The 23657-nt window shown below is 47.4% G+C and overlaps 2 protein-coding genes across 2 annotated transcripts in view; both read left to right on the top strand.

Annotated features, from left to right (window-relative positions):
• The window catches only part of MLPH (melanophilin), a 64725-nt gene that overhangs the window by 21027 nt on the left and 20041 nt on the right, over nucleotides 1-23657 (top strand). Inside the window, 5 exon segments of the mRNA XM_044675682.1 lie at nucleotides 5695-5778; nucleotides 13610-13789; nucleotides 15524-15667; nucleotides 18038-18130; nucleotides 22261-22329. Of these exon segments, the coding sequence (XP_044531617.1) occupies nucleotides 5695-5778; nucleotides 13610-13789; nucleotides 15524-15667; nucleotides 18038-18130; nucleotides 22261-22329 (570 nt within the window).
• On the top strand, nucleotides 6721-9799 carry LOC123244679 (3-phosphoinositide-dependent protein kinase 1-like). The gene is made up of 3 exons (XM_044673207.1): nucleotides 6721-6766; nucleotides 7377-9026; nucleotides 9672-9799. The coding sequence occupies exons 1-3, from the start codon at nucleotides 6721-6723 to the stop codon at nucleotides 9797-9799; spliced, it is 1824 nt and encodes a 607-aa protein (XP_044529142.1).

The following is a 23657-nucleotide window of genomic DNA, read 5'->3' as shown; positions in this document are numbered from 1 at the left end:
TCTAAGGCAGAAGAGTGGTGAGGGTTGGGAAGGGGGGGGGGGGGGGGGGGAGGAAGGGGTGAAGTGATTTGCCCAGGGTCACCCAGCTAGGAAGTGTCTGAGGCCACATTTGAACCCAGGACCTCCCATCTCTCATCTCTTGACTCTAAGAATAATGTCTGAAAAGTGTAGCTTTTTACGAATTTACATATCAGTTCACTGAGGACAGAAATCTCGTCTTGCAGACCTCCATTTCCCTACAGTGTCTGGAACAGCAGGAAAAAGGGTTCAGCACGCTGTGTTCTTCTGTCCATTCTAAAATAACTAAATAGGCTAAAAGAATGGCACTTTGACAGACACACATTTCAGTTGTGTCCAACTCTTTGTGGCCCCATTTGGGGTTTTCTTGGGAGAGGGTTGGCCACTTCCTTCTCCAGCTCATTTGACAGATGAGGCAACTGAGGCCAGTAGGGCAAAGTAACCTGCCCAGAGTCCAACCACTAGTGAGTGTCTGAGGTTGGATTTGAACTCAGGAACGCGATTGTTTCTTCCAGACCCCAGGACTGGCCCTCTGGACACTATGGCGCCACCTGGCTGCCCTAGACAAATGAGACATTATATTTGAGCTCTTCAAGGAGGGGAGACATTCTCACTATGTATTTCATGGCCCTGATTCAAGATAAAACCATTCTGTGGCTTTCTTTAAAAGAATAGTAAGAATGGCCCAATGGCCAACGCTCCAGTTAGAGGCTTCTCAGATCTTTGTCACATTCAAGCCCTTTATTATTGGCATAGAAGTTCGACAGTCCTATTTGGATTGGTTTGGTCTTTTTTGACCCTGTGCTCCATGGCACTATTCAGTTTAAGTCTGTGCTTCTATGGCACTATGCAAATGAAGTCTGTGCTCCCTTTTTTGATCTCATTTCCTAGAATCAGACATAAACATTAATCATAGTCCCATAACATTTATCAATAAATGACAGGTTTCCATAGTCTAAGGCTTTAGGGTATGCATTTATATTATAGCAAATGTATTTTAAACTTATATTACTGCAGAATCAAAATTTAATATTGAGTACATGTATTTTAAGTATAAGAAATTAAAAAAGGAAAAATCAAATATTCTATTAGAAAAATAAAAGGCAATAGCAAAATAAAAATTCAGGAATTCAGTATGTTCCCAAAAACAGTGTCCACTTTTCTAGGGACTATTATATCCAATGCATGTGACATTAAAAACAAAAACTATGAACTCATGAATACTTGTCACAAATTCTACAGATGTAGCAAATCTTTCAACCTTGGTTGAGATATTTTAACAAAGTTTATTGCTGCCATCATTCCAAAATGTGGCAGAGGAGCCCAGAAAAAAAAATCTCTGTACTGTTGATGAAAACCCTTTTTGGGGTCTAAAATGTCACCAGGAATTTAGAGCATTCTGGTGTAGAAGCAGAGTAAAATAAGCTGAAGAGTTAAAAAAAAAAGAATATGCAGAAAGTTATTTAGGCTTCCTGCGAGATGCTCACTCTTGGGAGCCATCCAGGGGTACTACGCCTTAGGAACGTCTTTCCAGCTCCTCTGGTATGAGACTATTCTATATCTCATCCATTACATTTTTACAATTTCGAAGTTGGGGAATATATAATAATCACTTTAGCTACTAAATGAACCCTTACCTCTTGTTACAAGGAACTCAGAGGCAGGTAAATGATCAGAGGTAGTGGATGCTACTAAATATCTAAAAGTTATTTCTGAAGGCTCCTTAAAATCAATTTAAATTATTAGGTCATTAAATTCTCCAAAGGTTGTATACAGGTTGTAACCAGTTTGATAGAGGGCACCCATCATCATCTATGTGACAATTAATAAACAAAATTAAATCTTAAAACAATCAATAAATGCGATATATGTGACAGGATTGGTACTGTATTCCAGAGTCCTTTTTCTTCATTTCCAATAGCCATGTTATAAAGACTTGTTCACTATTATAGAGGGGAAACAAAAGTAAAAAGAATTAATCATTAATAAAACAATGGAGTCTGAAAAGGCTTTAAAAATCACCTCCAGAATCATTAAATTTCCTTCCTCTCCCCAATATCATCATCCATCTAGATTTGCTTTGGTCACACCTCTGGGCATCCCCATACTGGCACTGAGCATAATGTGGATAAACCCCATATTGAATGTGTTGCAGATTATTCTGACTGTTTGTCAATCTTCTCTTAAAGAGAAACAGATCGATGGCCATATATCCTGCTACTGTAAGCATACCCAGGAACAGTGTTAAGTATATCCACTGTGTTATATCCTCTGGGATTATGAGCCAATTTAAATACCAAAGAAACGATGTTGTTCCAGCTTGGGAAATGCTATCAAAAATCATTTTGAATGGTTTTCTTATCATGTTTAAATGTAATGATTAGGTTGCATGTAATTCTAGTTTTTGTCAGTAGATGATGCTACTGAGTAGGTTTTCCCTTGGCTAGGGGTTAAGGTCAAGGTGTGAAAATTCACAAGTAAGGGTGTGGTCCCTTTAAGTACTTTTAAGTATGCCCCAATTCAAGATTTAATTAAATTTTGGGTGGAGGGCAGGCTAAGAACCTTTTGTCTGAGGCTAAGAATAGAATTAAGTAGCTGCTAAGGGTAAAAAACCTAGAATCATGTACCTCCTGAGCACGTGCTTCCTCTTTTGGGCAAAATGCGGCTTTTCTGAGGCAAAAGGAATTTTTATAAATTACTTTTTCCCTTTTGGGGGGCTCTAAAAGCCTCTCAAGGTAAAAAGGACCAGCTTTTTTGTGGTTCCTGATTAATTTCCCCAAGTTTCACTTCTTACTTTAATTCTAGAGACCCGTGGGGCTTGGAAAAAAGAAAGTTTTTCAGGAGCAAAACGAGTCTAAAACTGGTTAATTTCAGCTTTAACAATCACTCTCTCTAATAACAAAATTGAGCTAAGCTTAATGGCTTTTCTCCAGTTTTTTAGGGAGATTTTTTACAAGATGAAATTGTTTGGGGCAAGGAGCAGAGATGCTTTCCCTCTGAGAGAGATTGAAAACTCTTCTCTAGGTGTGGCCCTCACAGTTAGTAAAAAAAAAAAAATCAGCCAGTTTTGTTGCCGGTAAGGCAAACCAGCCAGTCCTTCCCCAGGTGAAAAAACCTGAGGATCAGTTAATTGGGATGGTGTTTTTTTTTCACCTAAGGAGTTTGGAAACAGTTCCCCAGGTGGGGCTTTAGGGCCCTGCGGCTAAAATTCAAACAGCTGTGTGCTATTTATTTTAAGGTAAAAGGAGAAAAAAAAATTTGAACTTACCTCTTCAGCTGTGTTGAGTTGAGGTTTACAGAGTGAAAGAAGAGTCAAGAAAATATCAGAAGATTGAGGGTAGTCAGCACAACCTTAGTGGTCAGCCAAATGTAAGGGGTGAAAAGGGGTTTTTATTGGGTAAATATTAAAAGGGGATTGAATAATTATCCATCCCCAATTAAGAATAACCTCAAGTCAAAATGACTTTTATGGAAATTTATTTACAAAATATAGGAGAGAGTGGAAGTAGAGAGATGAGAAGAGGGTAGAATAAGAGATTTGTATTCAAGTCTAGTCTTTACTCCAGCAGGGCTCCAGAGGCCCATTCAGAGTCTAAAAGTCAATTAACAAGGGTTTTAGCAACAAGGGCTTCTCCCAATCAGGGGAGCCTCCTGGAGGCTAGTACCTCCTGGGAGGTTAAAGGAGTCAGCCTTCTTCACTCACCACATGTAGTTGTGAGAGAGAGATTTAAGAACAGTCTCCCCAAGGTCTCAGAGTCCCAGGTCCAGGTCACAAACCAGAAGCCTCCTTCAGGTCCTGTTCACAAACCAGAAGAGAGAGCCCAGTTCATTAAGGTCTTTTTTTAAAGGGGCCTCTTTTGCATTACTTCCTGTGCCTTCCTCTTAGTTTGTGTGTCCAATCACAACAGACCTTTTCTTAGGACTGCCCAGGAGGCAGTCAGTAAATTCTGCTTTGTTACTCATTCTAGGATATGTGGGTTACAGACCATCCAACTTGTGAGTTAAGTAGAGATGTTAGATTTAATCTCATCATCACAGGTGAGCCCCTCATTTTACCCAAGACGATGCTGGCTGCAAGGGACCTCAGAGACCATCCACATAGGGAAGAGGTCAATGAGCCAGAGACACAGATAGTAAGTGAACAAAACAGAATCCAAAGGCAGGTCCTCAACAGAGCATTCACAAGAAAAATAGCAATGATAAGTGGCCTTTATATAATGCCTACTGTGTGGCAGGCCCTGTGCTGGGCACTTTACAGATACCATCTTGTCTTATCATCACAACCCTGGGACAGAGGTGCTATTGTCATCCCCCTTTTACAGTTGAGGAAACAGAGACAAATAGAGTGAATTGACTTGCCCAGAGTCACACAGCTAGCATCTGAGGCTGGATTTGAACTCAGGTCTTTCTGACCTCAGTTTCAGTATTTTCTAACTGTCCTGGCACTATTTTGTCTCAAGGATTTCAATCAAGTTGGGGGCTTGAACAGCATCTGGAATCCATGCTCTGGGAGTAGCTACCCCGTGACTACTCTCTGTTTTAAGAGGTCACAGTGGCCGGAGAGAGCCCAGCAGAGAATTATTTCCAATCTGATCATCCTGATCTGAGCCTCTTAAGGAAATGACTCATGAAAACAGTTTTTAGCACCTAAAAAGACCGGATGGATGGATCATTTGATTCATTGGGGAAGTGGCTGGGGTGGGGGTGGGGGGAGACCCCCCCACCCAAGCCTGGAGTGCCTCAAGTGCCACAGACCAAAGCCCTGGCAACATCCCTTTCCTTTCTTCCAATAAACCAAATGAGGAGCAGGAAGGATAATGACAAGAGACTCCACCAGGGTCTGGGGAGAGAAATGGAAACGAATCGATTTTTCTCAATCTCAGCCCCAGAGGATGATGGGTTTGGGGGCCCTGAGAGCTAGCTGGCTAACAGGAAGCACAACGGCCCCTTCCAGAGATAGACCCTTGGGCGCAGCACATCTGATGGCCACTTCACCTCCATCAGTGTCTGTAATTAATCTGTGCCTTCCTGAGGGGATCAATAGCAGGGGTTCTTATTTGGACGTGTTGGGTAAATACTCCCTCCCCCTCCCCCCCAGAGGATATCGGATATCTGCTCCCCCCGGTTTGGAGAGAGAATTCACAGAATCAGGTTTTAGTTTGTTCATTTTGCCACCTCAGCCAGCTTTCTGCCACGAACTCTAAAACTGGGGGATGGTGGGGTGAGAGAGCAGGGAGAGAATGAGGCAGAGGCCGGTCCTGGAGTCAGGAAGCCCTTACCAGACTCTTACCAGCTTCATGATTGACCCTAAGCAAATCGCTAAAGCTTTTGGTGATTCGCTTTTCTCATTGGTCTAATGAGGGACAGGGATGCAATGCCCTTTGAGCTCTAGGGCTGGGCTTCTGGGACCTCTCTGGGCCTCAGTTTCTCAATGTGTAAAATGAAGTGCTCTGTCCTTTCCAGCTCCAAATCTGATCCAATGATTGTGGTAAGGGGGCTTCCTCTGGGGGCTGCTTCGGTGGCTTTGGTTGTTCCCATTCGGTGGTCCCTCTGGAAGGCCTCCCTCCGACAGGCTTGGGACCTCTGAGGTGGTGGGTGCCGCTGTCCACTGCTCGCTTCTACAGAAATGGCGGAAGGCGGGTTCTCTTTCCTCTGCCCTTCTTTCTTCTGCCGCAGATCTTTGAAATGAATCAACGCATGCTGGCCATCGAATGCCTGCTGGCTCGGCTAGAGGAGAGAATCGTGGTGCCCCGGGAGGAGGTAAAGCTGCCCCCCACCTCCCCCCCAGAAGGCCCTGCTCCCTCCTGGGCCTGTTGGAGGCAATGATGAGCCCGTCATGGACCGGCGTGCCTTTGAGGGGGTGTTCCTTGTTGAATAGGTGTCGGAGGGTCGGGGTTTGACAATCCATCTCTCCTTTTATCCCCACAACCATCCTGGAAGGAGCTTCTCTCCTGGCCCCGTTTTCAGAGATTCGGCCAAGTTCCAGAGCTTGTCCGGGTTGGAGGCAGGATTTGAACTTGAGTCTCCCTGAATCCAGGTTCCCCTCTATCCACTGAGGCAGCATGGAGAGCCAGCTTGGAGGCAGGAAGTGCAGGGCCTCCCTCTGGCACAAACTGGCTGGGTGGCCTTGGGCAAAGCCCTTGGTAGGCAGCTGGCCAGAAGCCCTCACAACTGTACCTGTGATCCCAAGGACGAGCAGAGGGGAAAGCTCGCTCTCTCCCCCCTCATGTTCCCTCCCTGTCTGTCTCTGCCTCTCTCTCTCTCTGTGTCTCTCCCCCTGTCTCTGTCTCTTTGTCTCTCCCTCTCTCTCTCTCTGTCTGTCACTTTGTCTCTGTCTCTCCCTCTCTCTCTGCCTCTGCCTCTATCTCTGTTTGTCTCTCCTTCTCTCTCTGTGTGTCTCTCCCCTGTCTCTGTCTCTTTGTCTCTGTCTCTCCCTCTGTCTCTCTCCCTCTGTCTCTCTATCTCTGTCTGTCTCTGTGTGCCTCTCCGTCTGGCCCCCACCCCACCCCCAAAGGATTGTCGGGAGAATTCAAGGGGAAGCCTGGAGGGCCCCTCCTGGGCCCCTTGCCTGGCACCCAGTCACCGCTACGGTGTGCTTCTGGGTATGCGGCGGCAGCCTGGAGCGGGTCTCCCTGAGTCTTACAGGAAACCAGAGGCCGGAGCGGGGCTGGGAGGGCATCCGGGCTGGGGCCGCCCGGGAACATGGTGGGGCGTCTCCGGACCGCCATGAGCCGGAGGGCCTACGAAAGTCTGGAAAGGTTGGAAAGATGGGCAGAGCCGAGGAGAGGAGCCGCTGGATTGGTCTGAGAGGTCTGGGGCCGTCTGTCCTTCGGTCCGTTGGTCAGTCTGTCCTTCGGTCCTTCCGCCTCACCGCTGGGCCTGGACTCTGTAGTTCAGTCTCTGCTGTCCGGGTTGACTCTTTGGGATCGCCTTTGAGCTTGCGCCATTTCCCTCTCTAGCTTATTTGACAGATGAGGAAACTGAAGCAATCAATGTGAAATGACTGGGCCAGGGTCACACGGCTTGTGTGAGGTGTGAACTCGGGTCCTGGGGGTGAGGGGAAGGGGGATGGGCCGAGGCGCGCCCTCTGGCTCTCTATCCCCTTGCGTTTGGGGTACCTCTTCGCCCGAGCTGCTTTGGGGCTGGGGCCTCCTTTTGGGGAGTGTGGCCTGGTGGTCAGCTTCTGGAGTCCAACGCCCCCAGCCCCAGAGGAGCTGCCTCAGTTGGCCTAACCTGGATCAGCTCCCCTGCGGGGCTCCAGCGTACTCCTGGGGGGTGGGGCGAAGGGGAGGGGGCGGGGCGGGGCGGGGAAAAGGCGGTCCCAGGCTGAGATATATTCCGCTCTCCCTGCGGTCCAGACTCACTTGGAGCTTCACCTGCCTCGGGATCACCTCGCTGGCCTGAAGATCCACTGATCGCTGCCAAGCTGGCGCAGCTGCTGCGTGAGTGGCGTCCCTGGAGGCGGAGGGGGGCCGGCGGCCGCGAGAAGCCACCCTGCGAGGCGGCTCTGTGCGAAGCCGGCGCTTCCACGTGCACCTCTCCTGAGGCACCGAAGCAGCCCGACCCCAGCGCGATGCCTGCCGAGACTCCCATGGACCGCATCGGGGCCGGGCCGGGTCCCCACGCCGGGCCAGGCCAGCCCTGGGAGAAGAGGCCCGAAGACTTCGCCTTTGGCCCAGTCCTGGGCAAGGGCTCCTTCTCCACCGTGGTCCTGGCCCGGGAGCTGGCCACGTCCCGGGACTATGCACTGAAGATCCTGGAGAAAAAGCACGTGATTAAGCAGAAGATGAGCCGGTACGTGATCAGCGAGCGGGACGCCCTGATGCGCCTGGAGCACCCCTTCTTCGTCAAGCTCTACTTCACGTTTCAGGACGGGGAGAGGCTCTATTTTGGCCTGAGCTACGCCAGGAACGGAGACCTCCTGCGATTCGTGCAGAAAGCGTGGCCCCTGGTCGAGCCCCTCGTCCGCTTCTACACCGCCGAGCTCGTCTGCGCGCTGGAGTACTTGCACGGCCAGGAAATCATCCACCGAGACCTGAAGCCGGAGAACATTCTCCTCACCGGCGACATGCACGTCCAGATCACAGACTTCGGCTCGGCCAAAATCCTGCCCCGCTCCGGCAGCGAGAAGCTGACCAGGACGAACTCCTTCGTGGGCACCGCTCAGTACGTCTCCCCGGAGCTGCTGCTAGAACGAGGCACCTGTAAGAGCTCCGACCTCTGGGCTCTGGGCTGCATAGTATACTTCCTCAGCAGCGGGAAGCTGCCCTTCCAAGCCCTGTCGGAGTACTTCGTATTCCAGAAAATCATGAGGCTGGCCTACGACTTTCCCCAAGATTTTTTCCCAAAGGCCCGAGACCTCGTGCAAAAGCTCCTCGTCTTAGATCCCACCAGTCGCCTGGGTTGTGAGGACATGGGCAGCTACGGGGCCCTGAAGGCCCACCCATTCTTTGAAACCGTCACCTGGGACGATTTGCATCTCCAGACACCTCCGCTGGAGCTGGCGCCCGCACCAATGGAGATTGAAAAGGACTTTGAAGAGGAGGACATTTGGCAGAGCCCTCCTCTGGCTCCAGCACAGCCGGCCTTCCTCCAGGCCTCCTCCAAAGTGGAGGGATACACTTACTACCTAGACGAGAATTCTCTGGAGCTGGACCTCAACTTCTCCGAAGAGGAGCGGAGCCTCTTACTGGAGAAGCAGGCCCAGGGGAATCCGTGGCATCGCTTTGTAGACAATCGCTTGATTCTCAAAATGGGCCCGGTAAATAGGCGCAAGGGCCTGTTCGCCAGTACCCAGCGTTACCAGTTACTTCTCACAGAAGGGCCCTGCCTGTATTTTGTGGATCCCATCAGCAAAGTCCTAAAAGGAGAAATCCTTTGGTCCCCAGAACTGCGGCCCCAGGTGAAAAGTTTTAAGACCTTTTTTGTTCACACGCCTAACAAGATCTATCACCTGGTGGACCCCAGTAGGAATGCTCAGAATTGGTGCCAAAAGATCCAGGCGGTGTGTCAGGGCACATGCCAGGCCCAGGCCCAAGCTGCGGTCTAGGAAACGTATCCCGGGGGCTCCAGCGTATGGATTCTGTGGTCTTTGGGAAGCTGCGGCGGGCTTAGAACAGGCTCCTGTCTGAGTCCTACCTGCTTGATAAGAGGAGGTGAGTCTGGAGCGGTTCTCCATCCCCATCTTGCCTGTGTCTCAATGATCACTGAAACTTAGGGGAGGAGGAGGGGGAGTTCTTTAATGCCTTTTCTGGAGCTTGATTTGTATTTCCTTGTATTCCTCTGTCCTCACTCTTTTGGAAATGTGTCAGAAATAAACTGCTTTTGCCTTTGACAATGCGTCTTGTTCTTTGGGGCGTCAGAAATGGTCTGGTCCCGCTGCGTTATCTCCCCGCCTCCTTGTCCACAAGATCTCCTGAATGGGTTTATGCAACAATAATGGCAGTTAGAACTCCTGAAGGTTTGTAAGGGGCTTTCCATTAGACTGTAAGCTTCCTGAAAGCCAGCCCTGCCAAGGCCTGCCTAGTGTCTTCAGCCCTTAGCACAGTCCCTTGAACAAAGGGCCTTAAGATGCTCAGCCATTGCTAATGGGCTTACATCCTCACAGAGACCACAGGTAAGCTATACAGCCCACAAAGGACTTACTGTGCCAGGCCTCGAGAGATACAAAAACAGCCCAGACCCTGCCTTCAGAGAATTCATGTTCCAGGGAGAGACAAAGCATTTCCCTCCCTCAGGAAGCAGAAGGGACCTTCAGTTAGTAAATTCCCTCCCATCCTAGAATCAATACAGTGTATGGACTGGTTCCAAGACAGAATAGCCTAAAGGTTAGGCACTGGGGGCTAAGTGACTTGCCCAGGATCACTCAGCTAGGAAGTGTCTGAAGTTAGATTTGAAATCGGGCCCTCCTGACTCCTAGGTCTATCCATTGAGCCACCTCACTGATCCCCATTTATACTCTTTTTATTTTAAACCTTTTAGAAGTTCCATCTTGAATTCAATACTATGTATTGGTTCCAAGGCAGAGTAATAAGGGCTAAACAATGGAGGTAAGTGACTTGCCCAGGGTCACCCAGCTAGGAAGTGTCTAAGGTTAGATTTGAAAACAGGCCCTCCTGATTCCTAGGTCTATCCATTGAACCACCTCACTGATCCCCATCTATATTCCTTTTTTTTTTTTTTTAAATCCTCTTAGAGGTTCCATCTTGAATTCAATACTGTGTATTGGTTCCAAGGCAGAAGAGTAAAAAGGGCTAGGCAATGGAGGTAAGTGACTTGCCCAGGGTCACCTAGCTAGAAAGTGTCTATGGCCACATTTGGAGCCAGAACCTCCCATCTCTGAGCCTGGCTCTCTATCCACTGAGCCACCCAGCTGCCCCCAAATCAGTAAATATTTTAAGTGGGTTGAAAGCATGTTATCTAGACAGGGGGATCACACATTGACTCACTAATACCTTTTCATTTGTAACCACCATCCATGGAAGCTGGGGAGCTTGAAGGGATGTTGAAGGGATCAAGGGAGGAGAGAAGAGCAGAGATGGGGAATCCAGCTGCAGGAGGGGCAGAGGAGTTCAATCATGCTAGGAAGCCTCCTTCTCCATCTTGCCCACAGCTGCCTGTCCCCTTTAGAGGTGCCAGTGATCTGACCCCCCCCCAATGTTCCTCCCCCTGTGAGCACAGCCCCTCCCTGGGGATTCCCCTGCCCCAGTCCATGCATTTGGGCCCTTGGCTTTTAAACCCATTGTGTTGGCTACAGGGCCAGCAGTAGTGTTTTGGGCTCTTCTGGGCTGGACAGAGCTGAAGGGCTCTCCATCCGCCTCCAGAGAAAGAATTGGGGGGGTCTTATTTGGGCTTTATACACTTATTCTCTTACAAAAAGAACACCATGGAAAGAGGCTTTGGGGGATGATCCATGGAGAAGCCACATGGAGTCCCGCCAGCTCTGGGAGGGGGATCTGGATCTTAGCACTTCAGAAAATGGATGTGGAAAGTTGTTATGATGGGCAATTGGGAAAAATAAAATAACTTTTATGATAAAAAGGAGAAATATGATTCAGGAGCCAGGCCTAGAGATGAGAGGAACTGGGTTCAAACGTGACCTCAGACCCTAGCTAGGTGACCTTGGGCAAGTCACTTGACTTGACTTGCCCCCCTTGCCTGGCCCTTAGATACATAGTGTGAAAGGATTATTTTTATTCCTTTGTCTATTTTGAGTTAACCAATCAAGAACTACAAGTACCCCTACTTAACACTTAGTAAGTGACTTGTGAACTTGATTGATTAACTCAAAATAGACAAAGGAATAAAGAAATCCTATCAACAGTGGATCTAAGAAGGAAGGTGCAGTTTTCTATGTAGACTTTTTTTTTAACCTTCACCTTCCATCTGAGAATCCACACTGTGTGTTTGGTTCCAAGGCAGAAGAGCCATCAGGGCTGGGTAACCCTGACCCTGCGTGACCCTGAGCAAGTCACTGCAGCTGTCTGCCTCGGTTTCCTCATCTGTATAATAGAGTACTTAATAGCACCTTGACCACCCAGGGCTATTGTGAGGAAGAATGAGATTCTAGGGACAACTTCCTAAAGGATTCCTGACTGCTAAGCAGTTCCTGGGTGCTAAGTAGGCAGGGACAAAAGGGAGAACAAGTTCTGGCCTTAAGAAGCTTCCTGGTCAGTGACTTACTCTGGGCTGAGAGACAAAATGTACCAAGCAGTCAGTTAAGGGTCAGTCCTGAGTGCCAGGCCTGTTTAGAGACTGGGAGAGCCCCCCAGGAGCCCCCGCCACAGCCAGGGCTCCCCCAGGAGACCAGGAAGAAGGGGGTCCAGGCTGCTTCTTGGCTTCATGGAGGGAGTTTCTTTATGGATGATAACACAATCATACATGCAGGCCAGTCAGAAAAGTCCATTCATTTATTTGTTTGTTTTTAAGCCTTAACTTCAGTGTATTGGCTCCTTGGTGGAAGAGTGGTAAGGGTGGGGTCAAGTGACTTGCCCAGGGTCACCCAGCTGGGACGTGTCTGAGGCTGGATTTGAACCCAGGACCTCCCGTCTCTAGGCCTGCCTCTCCATCCACTGAGCTACCCAGCTGCCCCCAGAAAAGTCCATTTAGAACGAGTTTGGGGGCAGCCGGGCTTGGGTTCCAGTCTGGCCTCAGACACTTCCTAGTGGTGGGCCTCTGGGCATGTCACTTTACCCCATTGCCTGGCCCTTATCACCGTCCTGCCTTGGAACTACTGCTTGGGACTGATTCTAAGCCAGAGATAAGGAAGGCTAGAAGGAAAAAGACCAGGCGAGGAAGTCCGAAATCGCCGTCCAAAGGCCTCGGAGGACGGGGGAAGCATGTCCCTGCCTTCCCTCGGGGAGCCGGCAGGCTCCGGGTCCATAAATTCAGATGGGAGCATCTCAGAGGTCATCTCGCCTCACCTGCTCGTTTTCCTGGTGAGGAATGCGAGGCCCGGGAGCCCAGGGACGGGGCCCGCAGAGCATGCCGTGTCAGAGGCCGCTCCATGATTGCCTCTCGGGTCCGAATGGAAGCTCCTGGGCGGCAGGGACTGTTTTTGTCTCTTTTTCTCCCACCCCTGAATGTGCTAAGCGCAATGGGGAGAAGCTGGGGGTTCCCATCTGGCACCTGGAGAAAATGCTGAGCTCTTTGGAGGAGGGTTCCAGGCGGAGGGGCACCTCCGGGGTGAAGCCTGCCCAGGCCATTCGGGGTTGCTCGTCCACCTTGGATGGCCGCCCGTCACCCAACTCTGGCCTAAATCGGGTCAAGGCTATCTGGAAGGCCTCCAGCACTCCCACGAGTGAGGGGCCGTCTACCCCCGCTGCATGGGAAGACTTCCCCTGGTGGAACAGGCAGAGGAGAACGATTTGTGGGGCAGCTGGGTCGCTCAGTGGATGGAGAGTCAGGCCTAGAGATGGGAGGTCCTGGGTTCAAATCCGGCCTCAGCCACTTCCCAGCTGGGTGACCCTGGACAAGTCACTTGACCCCCATTGCCTACCCTCACCACTCTTCCGCCTTGGAGCCAATATACAGAAGTTAAGGGAGAAAAGAAAAGAAGAGAAAAGAGAAGGGAAGGGAAGGGAAGGATTTGTTCCTGAGGCCACGGAGGCAGGGACACGGGAGCCGTGGAGTGGCCGGAGCGTGGTCACTCGCTGCATCCCACACCGGACGTTTGGCTCGTCCTTGGACTTTGGTGGCTCTGGAAGAGCAAGTGAGGTTGATGACTTTGTGCCACTCGGCCTCGAAGCCGAGATCCAATTCTCCCCAAAGGCGTTCATTGGCCCAAGAGCAGGGACGGCCCTCTGCGAGTCCAGGGGCCCCCAGAAGGGGCCCTGAGGACCTCTGGGCGCCCCCCTTTGGTGGCCTCCATAGATTCGAAGCGGCCTCCAGGCCCTGCTCACTCCCTTGTGAAAAGGCTTCCAGGATTGGGGATTGGCTTCGGCTCCTCCTTGAACAGCGCCGGGCGGGCCCTGCGCCACGACAGACGTTCTTGTGATGCTCCAGGCACATGGAGCCCCTCCGACGCCCCCGTGTCGGGGTCCGAAGGCGGGGGAGGGAGGCGGCTCCCACCACGTTTGCTTCTCTGTTTCAGTCCTTCGGGCCTCGGCCCCGCACGGAGGCTGACTTGGAAGAGGAGGCCCTCAAGAGAAAGCTTGGAGAGCTGACCAGCAGGATCAGTGACCGCGGAGCCTCCTCGGAGGAAGAAGAGGAGGGCCAGAGGGGGCCGAGCCCGGCCCAGAGCCCTGAGCCCAGGCCCGGCGAGGCCCAGCAGGTCAGTATTCACGCCACCCCGGACTTCTTAGTCCTCCTGCCTGACCTGGGAAGGGGGTGTTGGGAAAGGAGCCCGAGATGTGCCAGCCTCGTCCCCACTCGATGGCCCACGAGCGTCCCAGAGTGACCAGGGCTGCGTATGGGATTAGGCGGCTCCTGGGACTCAAGCGTCTTGGGCTGGGAGCCGTCTGGGCCCCCCTTTTGAGTAAGAATCCCCTCTCCAACTTCCTGACAAGGAGGCCTTTTCCTGACCCCCTGCAGTGGCGGGGAGATCACTACCCAGGAGGATTCCCTGTCTGGAGCCTTGATATAATGCTTAGCTCTTTGTGGTGGTGCATTAATTGTTGGGAAATTCTTCCTTCCATCCAATTAAAATCTCCCTCTAGGGGCAGCTGGGTAGCTCAGTGGATGGAGAGCCAGGCCTAGAGACAGGAGGTCCTGGGTTCAAATCTGGCCTCAGACACTTCCCAGCCGTGTGACCCTGGGCAAGTCACTTGACCCCCATGGCCCACCCTGACCACTCTTCTGCCTTGGAGCCAATACACAGAAGTTAAGGGTTAAAAAAAAAAACTCTCCCTCTATAACTTGCCCCGAGTGATTCTAGTCCTGAACTCCGGGCCTTCGGCAGGGCAGCCCTTCCCAGTGGGGAGGCCAGCTCTGCCCATCCCAGCCTGTCCTGCCTAAGATAAACATCCCCGCCCCGTCCCAGCTGTCCACTCTCTAGGTCGGAGGGATTTAGACGGAAGAAGATAAGCCTCAGGGAGGCCCTGAGAGCTGTTTTCAGGCAGCTGAAGGACTATCCTGGGGAAGGAGGATTCGATTTGGCCTGATGGGCCCCAGAAGAAAGAGCCAAGAGCTTTGGGCCGCCCGCGGCCGGCCACCTACGGAGGTCCTCAAGCAAAGGGGGATGCTGACTGGGCAGGGATGTGGCCAGGGGGATTCCTGTCCCATGTGGTTAGGCCGGGGGCCTCCCAGGATCCTCCACTCCAGAGAGCTTGGACCCCACCCCCCTGTGCACCCCGAGTACCTGAGGAGAGTGTCTCCTCCCACCAGGCAGGTTGCGGCCCCTCCATGCCTTAGTGGTCAGAGCTTTGTCCGTGACCTGCTGCCCAGCCCTCTGGGCCGCCTCCCGCTCAGCCTGGTCCTCTGACAGCAGATGCAGAACGTGTTGGCCTCCATTTCCCCGTTACTCAGCCATTCCCAGCACGATTCCCCGGGCGGCCTTTTCACTCTATTGATCCCGAGACCCAGAGCCCTGTGCAGGCCTCACTCCAGTGGGCACGAGAGGAAAATCTTCATTCAGGCTTATCCACCAGCGCCCACGTGGACAGGGTTTCCCTAGCAGAAGGAATCCACTCCGTTAATGCCTTTGGGTGGCTCGGTCCCGGAGAGACTTCCCCAGCACTCCGAAGAGAAGAAGAGACCTGGCGGGAGCACACCGCTGCCAATGTGGGTCAGAGATGGGACTGGAACTCAGGTCTTACCGGCTTTGACCCAACTTGTTATTCACAACGCTCCACTGCCTCTCTCTACAGTTTCCTCCAGAGACAATGACGGACAGATCGCCAAGTTGTAGCTGAAAAGGCCTTATAGACTGCCTAGTCCAGTTCCCTCGTTTTATTTCTGGGTAAACTGAGGTTTATCCTGTAGATGGAAAGCAATGCATGTGACCCCAATCTGAATCATGTACTTGGTTACTCGTGTAACTAAGTCTGCTCTGCCCTATCTCCTCTAGGCTAGCCAGACATCCGGAGAGGACAATCGGCCTCTTGGCCTTGAGGAACAAGCCACACGCACCGGAACCCCTGATTCAGCACTCTCAGAACTGGAGGACAGAGTAGCCTTGACGGCCACTGAAGTCCAGCATGCAAAGAGGGAGGTAATTGTCCAAGGATTTGAAATCAAGTCTCTGAGCGTTGATTAGGCACCTTCTGTGAACCAAGTCCTGAGCTAAGTTCTGGAGAGTCAAAACAAGGTGAAAAAATGACATTACTAGTATGACGATTACATATGTGTATGTATGTGTGTGTTGTATATGTGTGTATGTCACAGGTTTATGGAAAGGTAGATGGATAGATAGGTGGATAAATGAGAGAGATGAGAGGTAGGCTGGCACATAGATGATGGATGGATGGATGGATGGACACATGGATGGACAGATGGATGGATGGACAGATTTATGAGTGGATAGATGGATAGACAGGTGGATGGATGGATGGATGGGTAGACAGATGAATGGGTAGATGGATGGATGGATAGATAGATGGATAAATGGATAGATGGATGGACGGGTGGTTGGACAGATGGATGGGTCGATGGACAGATGAATGGGTGGATGGATGGACGGATGGACAGACAAACAGACAGACAGACAGACAGACAGACAGACAGACAGACAGATAGATAGATAGATAGATAGATAGATAGATAGATAGATAGATAGATAGATGTCGAGATCTCTTTATCATCTCTGATAATCTGATAAGGACAGTTTAGTTGATAAGGAAATAATGGGACACGAAGAGCTTTTACCTCATGCTTCCAGCTCTGGCTCCAGGAGCCTGGAGTTTATTATATATGTTTCAAGACTCATTTCACACAAAAGAACCCCCCGAAACTTTGCAGATGCGCAGAAGTTACAAATTATGTCATATCAAAGCACAATAAAGTTATGGTTTTACAAAGAATTTTCTTATGAAGATAATGCCGGATGAGAAAAAAGTCTCAAGGTTAAAAATGAGCCTCACTTTATCTAAAAGTTATTTTGCCTGATCTTGCCACTCTGTGACCTTGGGGTGCCTGGAGCAGTTAGAGAGATACACCCACAGCTGCAGCTTTACTCTGATGAGTGAAAAAAGGCTGTTAACTCATTAAGTGCTGGTTTACTAAGAATTTAAAGTTTTCCTAGAAGCTATAATGTTTTTCAATAAGAAAAGGTGTGGATAATAAAAGGGGTCAAAAGAGGAGTCTCAGATTTTCATCTACTTAAGACTCTCTTTCTCTTATTGGCCTCTGATAGATAGATAGATAGATAGATAGATAGATAGATAGATAGATAGATAGATAGATGTCGAGATCTCTTTATCATCTCTGATAATCTGATAAGGACAGTTTAGTTGATAAGGAAATAATGGGACACGAAGAGCTTTTACCTCATGCTTCCAGCTCTGGCTCCAGGAGCCTGGAGTTTATTATATATGTTTCAAGACTCATTTCACACAAAAGAACCCCCCGAAACTTTGCAGATGCGCAGAAGTTACAAATTATGTCATATCAAAGCACAATAAAGTTATGGTTTTACAAAGAATTTTCTTATGAAGATAATGCCGGATGAGAAAAAAGTCTCAAGGTTAAAAATGAGCCTCACTTTATCTAAAAGTTATTTTGCCTGATCTTGCCACTCTGTGACCTTGGGGTGCCTGGAGCAGTTAGAGAGATACACCCACAGCTGCAGCTTTACTCTGATGAGTGAAAAAAGGCTGTTAACTCATTAAGTGCTGGTTTACTAAGAATTTAAAGTTTTCCTAGAAGCTATAATGTTTTTCAATAAGAAAAGGTGTGGATAATAAAAGGGGTCAAAAGAGGAGTCTCAGATTTTCATCTACTTAAGACTCTCTTTCTCTTATTGGCCTCTGATAGATAGATAGATAGATAGATAGATAGATAGATAGATAGATAGATAGATAGATGGATGGGTAGATGTGTGGATGGACAGATTGATGAGCGGATAGATGGATAGACAGGTGAATGGATGGATGGGTAGATGGATAAATAGATAGATAGATGGATGGATGGATGGATGGGTAGATGGGTAGATGGACAGATGGATGAGTGGATAGATGGATAGACAGGTGAATGGATGAATGGATGGATAGATAGATGGATAAATGGATATATGGATGGATGAGTGGATGGAAAGATGAATGGGTGGATAGATAGATAGATAGATAGATAGATAGATAGATAGATAGATTAGATAATTAACATGGATAGATACAGAGATGGTGGATATATAAATAAACAGCTTGGACTTGTACTTTCACTTCAAGTTATCAATTCATTTAAAAACATGACCCTAAAAATGGGTCCCTGGGTTTCACCAGACTGCCAAAAGAGATCAGAATGCAGAAAGCAGCTCAAAGCCCTCTGGTTACAGCATGATGCTAAGGAGGAGCGTTCTCCAGTTTCATTTACCTAACACAATCGACAAAGGTTCTCGTATGTATTTAACATGTGGGTGTTCTCATAGGTGTCAGATATAGAATCTCGAATTGCAGCTCTCAGTGCTGCTGGGCTCCCTGTCAAGACCTGGGAGAAACCAAAGAAGAAATCAAACCTACAGGTGGGTGGAAGGCACTGCGGGGAGGGAGAAGGGGGAAGTGGGAAAAGAGAATCACTGCCCACAGCACACCACATGCCAGCTGTAACCTCTAACTGTGAACCAAACAGGGATGGCGGGGGGACTGCTCTGTTGAACATAGGCTGCAGACATTTGTTGGGCGTTTTTCTTTTCCTATTTCCCTTCATCCTGGAGACACCCTATGAGATCTCTTGCCTCTTTGCCACTGGGAAAAAAAAAAAGCAACTAAAAATGTTACTGTACACACTGAACTTTTTCCTCTTTCTTTGATCTCTTGTGGGATAGACCTACAGTGGTATAGCTGGGTGAGAGGGCATGCACTCATTGTTTAGTACCCTTTTGGTGTAATTCCAAGTTGTTTTCCAGAATGGCTGGACCAATTCACAGCTTCACTAAACATACATCCATGTGCCCGTTTTCCCATGGCCCCTACAACATTTCTTTGCCAATCTATTAGGTGTGAGATGGAACCTCAGAGTGGTTTTAATTTGCTTTTCTCTAATCAGTAGTGATTTGGAACATTTTTTTTCTATGGCCATAGATAGCCTTCATTTGTTCTCTTGAGAGCTCCCATTTTCATACCTTTACATTGCTTATGAACTGGGGAATGGCTCTTGTTTTTAAATTTTGAATGAGTTCTAGACCTTAGAATTGAGACCTTTACCAGAGAAATTTGCTACAAATATTTTCCCAGTTAATTATTTCCATTTTAATGTTAGCTATATTATCATTGTTTGTGCAAAATCTTTTTAATTTGGGGTCATCAGAATTATCCATTTTATGTTCTAAGATCCTCCCTAATCCTTGTTCAATTGTGAATTTTTCGACAATCCATAGAACCAACAGATAATTTTTTCAATATTTCTCCAATTATTTCTGTTGTGACCTTTTGTATAGAGGTCAGAGGCCCATTTGGAGCCTGTGGAAGGAATATGAGGTGTTGGTCTAAAGGAATTAGGATTAGAAATGAAATTAGAGTCACCACCTTCTTTCCAAGGTGTCAACTTTGAATAGAGCACTGGATCTGGCTTCAGGAACAGCAGAATTCAAATCCAGACATCAACATTCTCTAGCTGTATAATGCTCAGCAAGTCATTTACTCTTCTTTAGCCTCAGTTTCTTCATCTACAAAATGGAGAGAAAATAAGACCTACTTCACATTATTGTTGTTCCTCAAAGAAAAAGGAAAAAGTCCAGTGTATACAATAATATTTTAGTTGCTTTTTTTTTTTTTTTGCAGTGGCAAAGAGGCAAGAGATCTCATAGGGTGTCTCCAGGATGAAGGGAAATAGGAAATATTTATAAATACTGTTTGCATTTACAAATGCAAAAAGTATTTGTAAAGTATTTTGCAAATCTTAAAGCCCTTTATAAATGCTAGTGATTATTATTAATAAATCTTATTTCTTCCATGCTGGCAATTTTGATCCAATAGTGAGTCCTTTCCCCAGTAGCTTGGGTTTTGAGATTATCGAAACTAGACTACTAGATTCATTCACTTCTCTATTATTTATTTAATCTATTCCACTGACCGACTTCTCCATTTTTCAAATTGTTTTGAGAATTGCTACTTTGTTGTATGGTCCGAGATCTGGTGCTGCTGGACCCTCTTGTTCCCACTGTTTTCCATGACTTCCCTCAAGATTCTTGATCTTTTTTGACTCCACATGAATTTCATTATTTTTTCTAGTTACATAAAATAATCTATTAGTAGTTTCATTGATATGGCATTGAATCAGTAAATTAATTTAGATAGGATTATCATTTTTATTATATTGACTTGGTCTACCTTTGAGCAAGAAATATTTTCAATTATCTAGATGTATCTTTATTTCTGTAAACAGTGGTTTATAGTTGTATTTGTATGGTTTTTCTGTGTATCTTGGTACATAGACTCCCAGGTATTTTATTTATTTTATAGTTGTTTTAAATAGAATTTCTCTTTCCATCTCTTAAAATGCTCATAATTTTCATGGATTTCTTTTTATATCCTACAACTCTGAAGAAATTATTGTTTCAGTTAATTTTTTTTAAACCCTTGTACTTTGGTGTATTGTCTCATAGGTGGAAGATTGGTAAGGGTGGGCAATGGGGGTCAAGTGACTTGCCCAGGGTCACACAGCTGGGAAGTGGCTGAGGCCGGGTTTGAACCTAGGACCTCCTGTCTCTAGGCCTGGCTCTCCATCCACTGAGCTACCCAGCTGCCCTGTTTCAGTTAATTTTTGAGTTGACTCTCTAGGGCTCCATGATATCATCTGCAGAAATCAATCATTTTGTTTCCACTTTACCAATAATCATTCCCTCAATTTCTTCTTGCCTTATTACTCTCTCTAGTCAATGTCAAATAGAAGTGGTAACAGTGGACATCCTTGCTTTATCCCTGGTTTTACTGAAGAGGATTCTAAATTATCCCCAGTATATATGATGCTAGATCTTGGTTATATATATATATATACTATTTAACATTTTAAGGAAAGAGGAATGGCTAAGCAAATTTGGGTCTGTGACTATCAGATAATACTCTGGTGCTATAAGTATATGAGGAAATAGATGATTTCAGAGAAACATGGAAAGACTTATATAAACCAATCTAGAGTACAGTAAGGAGAACTAGGAGAACAATTTCTATTATCACTGCAATCCTTTTAAAATGAATGATTTTAAAGACTTTTATAACCTGATGAAGAAGGAAATGAGCAGACCAGGAGAACAGATGATACAGCACTAACAGTGCCACAAGACAGTTTTGAAAGCTGTAAGAACTATGAGCAATCCAACAACCATTCATGATTTCAGAATGCTAATTGAAAAGCATGTTGTCCACTTTCTTGTTGAGTCATGGACTCAGGCTGCAGAAGGAGACAAATATCTTTCTTTAAACATAACCAATAAAGGAGCTTTATTTGCTTAAATATGTTTATTATTTGGGAAGTATTTCTTTTTTTCTAATAGAAGGGAGGATGAAAAGAAGAGAAAATAGATCTTGTTAATTCTTTAAAACTTTAAGAGAGGGAAAGAAAAATGTCAGCATTAGGAATAAAGAATCCTAAGTCTAAACTCAGAATGGATTTCAAAGATGATCTAGTCCAACCCCCTCACTGACATTTGAGGAAACTGAGGCTGAGGATTCAAATTCAATGACTTGCCCAAAATCACACAGGTAGCAAGATATGAAAATCATAGATATGAAGCTGGGAGAGACGTGAGAAGTCATCCAACCCCTTATCTCACAAATAAGGAAACTGAGGCTCAGGGAAGTTCACTGATTTGCCCACCATCACTTGGGCAGGAAACATCAGAGACAGAACTTGGACCCAGATCCCCTGATTCCAAATCCAAGGGTCACTGATCTGCCTCAGTGGATGGTAGTTTCCATCCTAGGGCGTCCTCAGGCTACACCACAGGCCTTGATCCTCCAAAATTGCCAAAATTCTGCTATCAAACTATTGTTGTTTGGTCATTTCTCAGTTGTGTCCAACTCTTTGTGACCCCATTTGGGGTTTTCTTGGCAGAGATACTGGAGTAGCTTGCCATTTCCTTTTCCAACTCATTTGACAGATGAGGAAACTGAGGAAAACAGGGTGAAATGACTTGTCCAGGGTCACAGCGCTAATAATGTCTGAGACCAGATTTGAACTCAGAAAGATGAGTCTTCTCCATTCTGGGCATGGCACTCTGTGCACTATGGTGCCACCTAACTGCCCTAATTTGTTTTTTAGATGGAAAGCCCCAACGTTGTGTCAGTGGAAGATAGCACTGAATGTGGAGTCAAGAAGTTTAACTCCCAACTGTGTGATCCTAGGGGTGACCCTCCTCCCCTATATGCCTCAGTTTCCATAGCTACAAAATGAGGTGGTTGAATTAGGCACCCTCTTAGGTCCCTCCCAGCTCTGGATCTAGGTTGCTGTGGCCTCTCTGAGCCTCAGTTTCCTTACCAGTAAAATAAGGGCTTGGTCTAAATGTCCTTTGAGACCCCTCCTCACTCCAGCCGTAGGACCCAGATTCATGATCATCATGAGAAGATTCAGTCCCCTTATCTAGCCTGGGATGACCTAGCCAGTGTGGACAGCCCGAGGAAGCCCTAAGATAACATCTCCTTTCTTCACCTTTAGATTCTTCCCCTTCAGCCTACTGAGACCAGCCTGGGGGAGGAAGACCCAGAACTCTCTGGGGCCAACAAAGTGAGTAACAACCATCCATAAGGGAAGCCCAAAAAAGAGGGGAAGGAAAACCAGACGTCAGGAAGTAGAATTGTCTCTTCCTGTTTAGGGGTCAAGATCTTCTTAATATTCTGGTTTCTGAGCCCGTCTTCATTCTCAGGAGCTCCTTCTCCCTTGCACGAATGGCATCTGACCCGGGACACAGTATTCCACACCCACAGTCCTCCCCTCTGCAGGAAGTGCGATGTTCATACATTCTTTAACTTGGGAGAGTCTGCGGGAGTCTCCTAAACTTAGTGCTGGAGGCTGTCTAAACAAAACTCTCATTTTACAGATGAGGAAACTGAGGCCCAGAGGGGAATGGACTTAGGATCCCAGACTCAGAGCAGGCCATCTGGATCTGGTCTAACCCCTCGGCTTACAGAGAGCGAAGGGATGTTCAGGGGGGAGTTCAGTGACTTGTCCAGAGGCATCTAGCTACTGTGTCTGTGGTCAGATTTGAATTCAGGTCTTCCTAACACCAAATCCCTCACTATAGACATAAGACTATGTTGCCTGGATAGAAAGTACCATCAAGGTCCTCTAATCCATTTCCTTCATTTTACAGATGAGGAAACTGAGACCCAGACTTGCTCACATTTACACACTTACTTAGTAATAGAGCTGGATTCAAATCTGGGTCCTCTGATTCAAAATCCTCTGTCTTGTGCACTGAGTTCTCTTTTCAGTCCCGCTGCCAGGCTGCCTTTTTACCTAGTACATGTTTCCTATTAATTAAAGCAATTCAGGAAGAGATTAAGAGAAACATACTCAGCAGGGGGGGGAAATCACTCACATGCAAATAAGAATTAGATTGGCTAAGCGGTGCCATAGTGCAGAGAATGTCGGCCAAGGAGTCGTCAGGAAGATTCATCTTCCCGAGTTCAAATCCAGCTTCAGACAACTACTAGTTGTGTGACCCTGGGCAAGTCATTTAGTCATTTCACCCTGTTTGCTTCCGTTTCCTCATCTGTCAAGTGAGCTGGAGAAGGAAATGGGAAACCAGCCCAGTGTCTTTACTGAGGAAACCTCAAACTGGGTCACAGAGAGGCAGAAATGTCTGAAAAACAACTAAAAGTAAGACTTCAGATGTGTAGGACAGCCAAAGAAATGTGGCTAGCTAACTTCTCTGCTAACACTGGTGATTTCTTGTTTGCATAAATGGGAAGAGACAGACAGAGAGGAAAAGAAAGAAAAAAGAATGAAAGAAAAAAGAAAAGGAAAGAAAGAGAATAGAAGAAAGAGAAAAAGAAAAGAAAAAGAATGGAAGGAAGGAAGGAAGGAAGGAAGGAAGGAAGGAAGAAAGAAAG

The sequence above is a fragment of the Gracilinanus agilis genome, chromosome 4, assembly GCF_016433145.1.
Source record: "Gracilinanus agilis isolate LMUSP501 chromosome 4, AgileGrace, whole genome shotgun sequence".
Classification (NCBI taxonomy): domain Eukaryota; kingdom Metazoa; phylum Chordata; class Mammalia; order Didelphimorphia; family Didelphidae; genus Gracilinanus; species Gracilinanus agilis.
The sequence above is the reverse complement of the archived record's forward strand: the minus strand, read 5'-3'. Positions and strand labels throughout refer to the sequence as shown.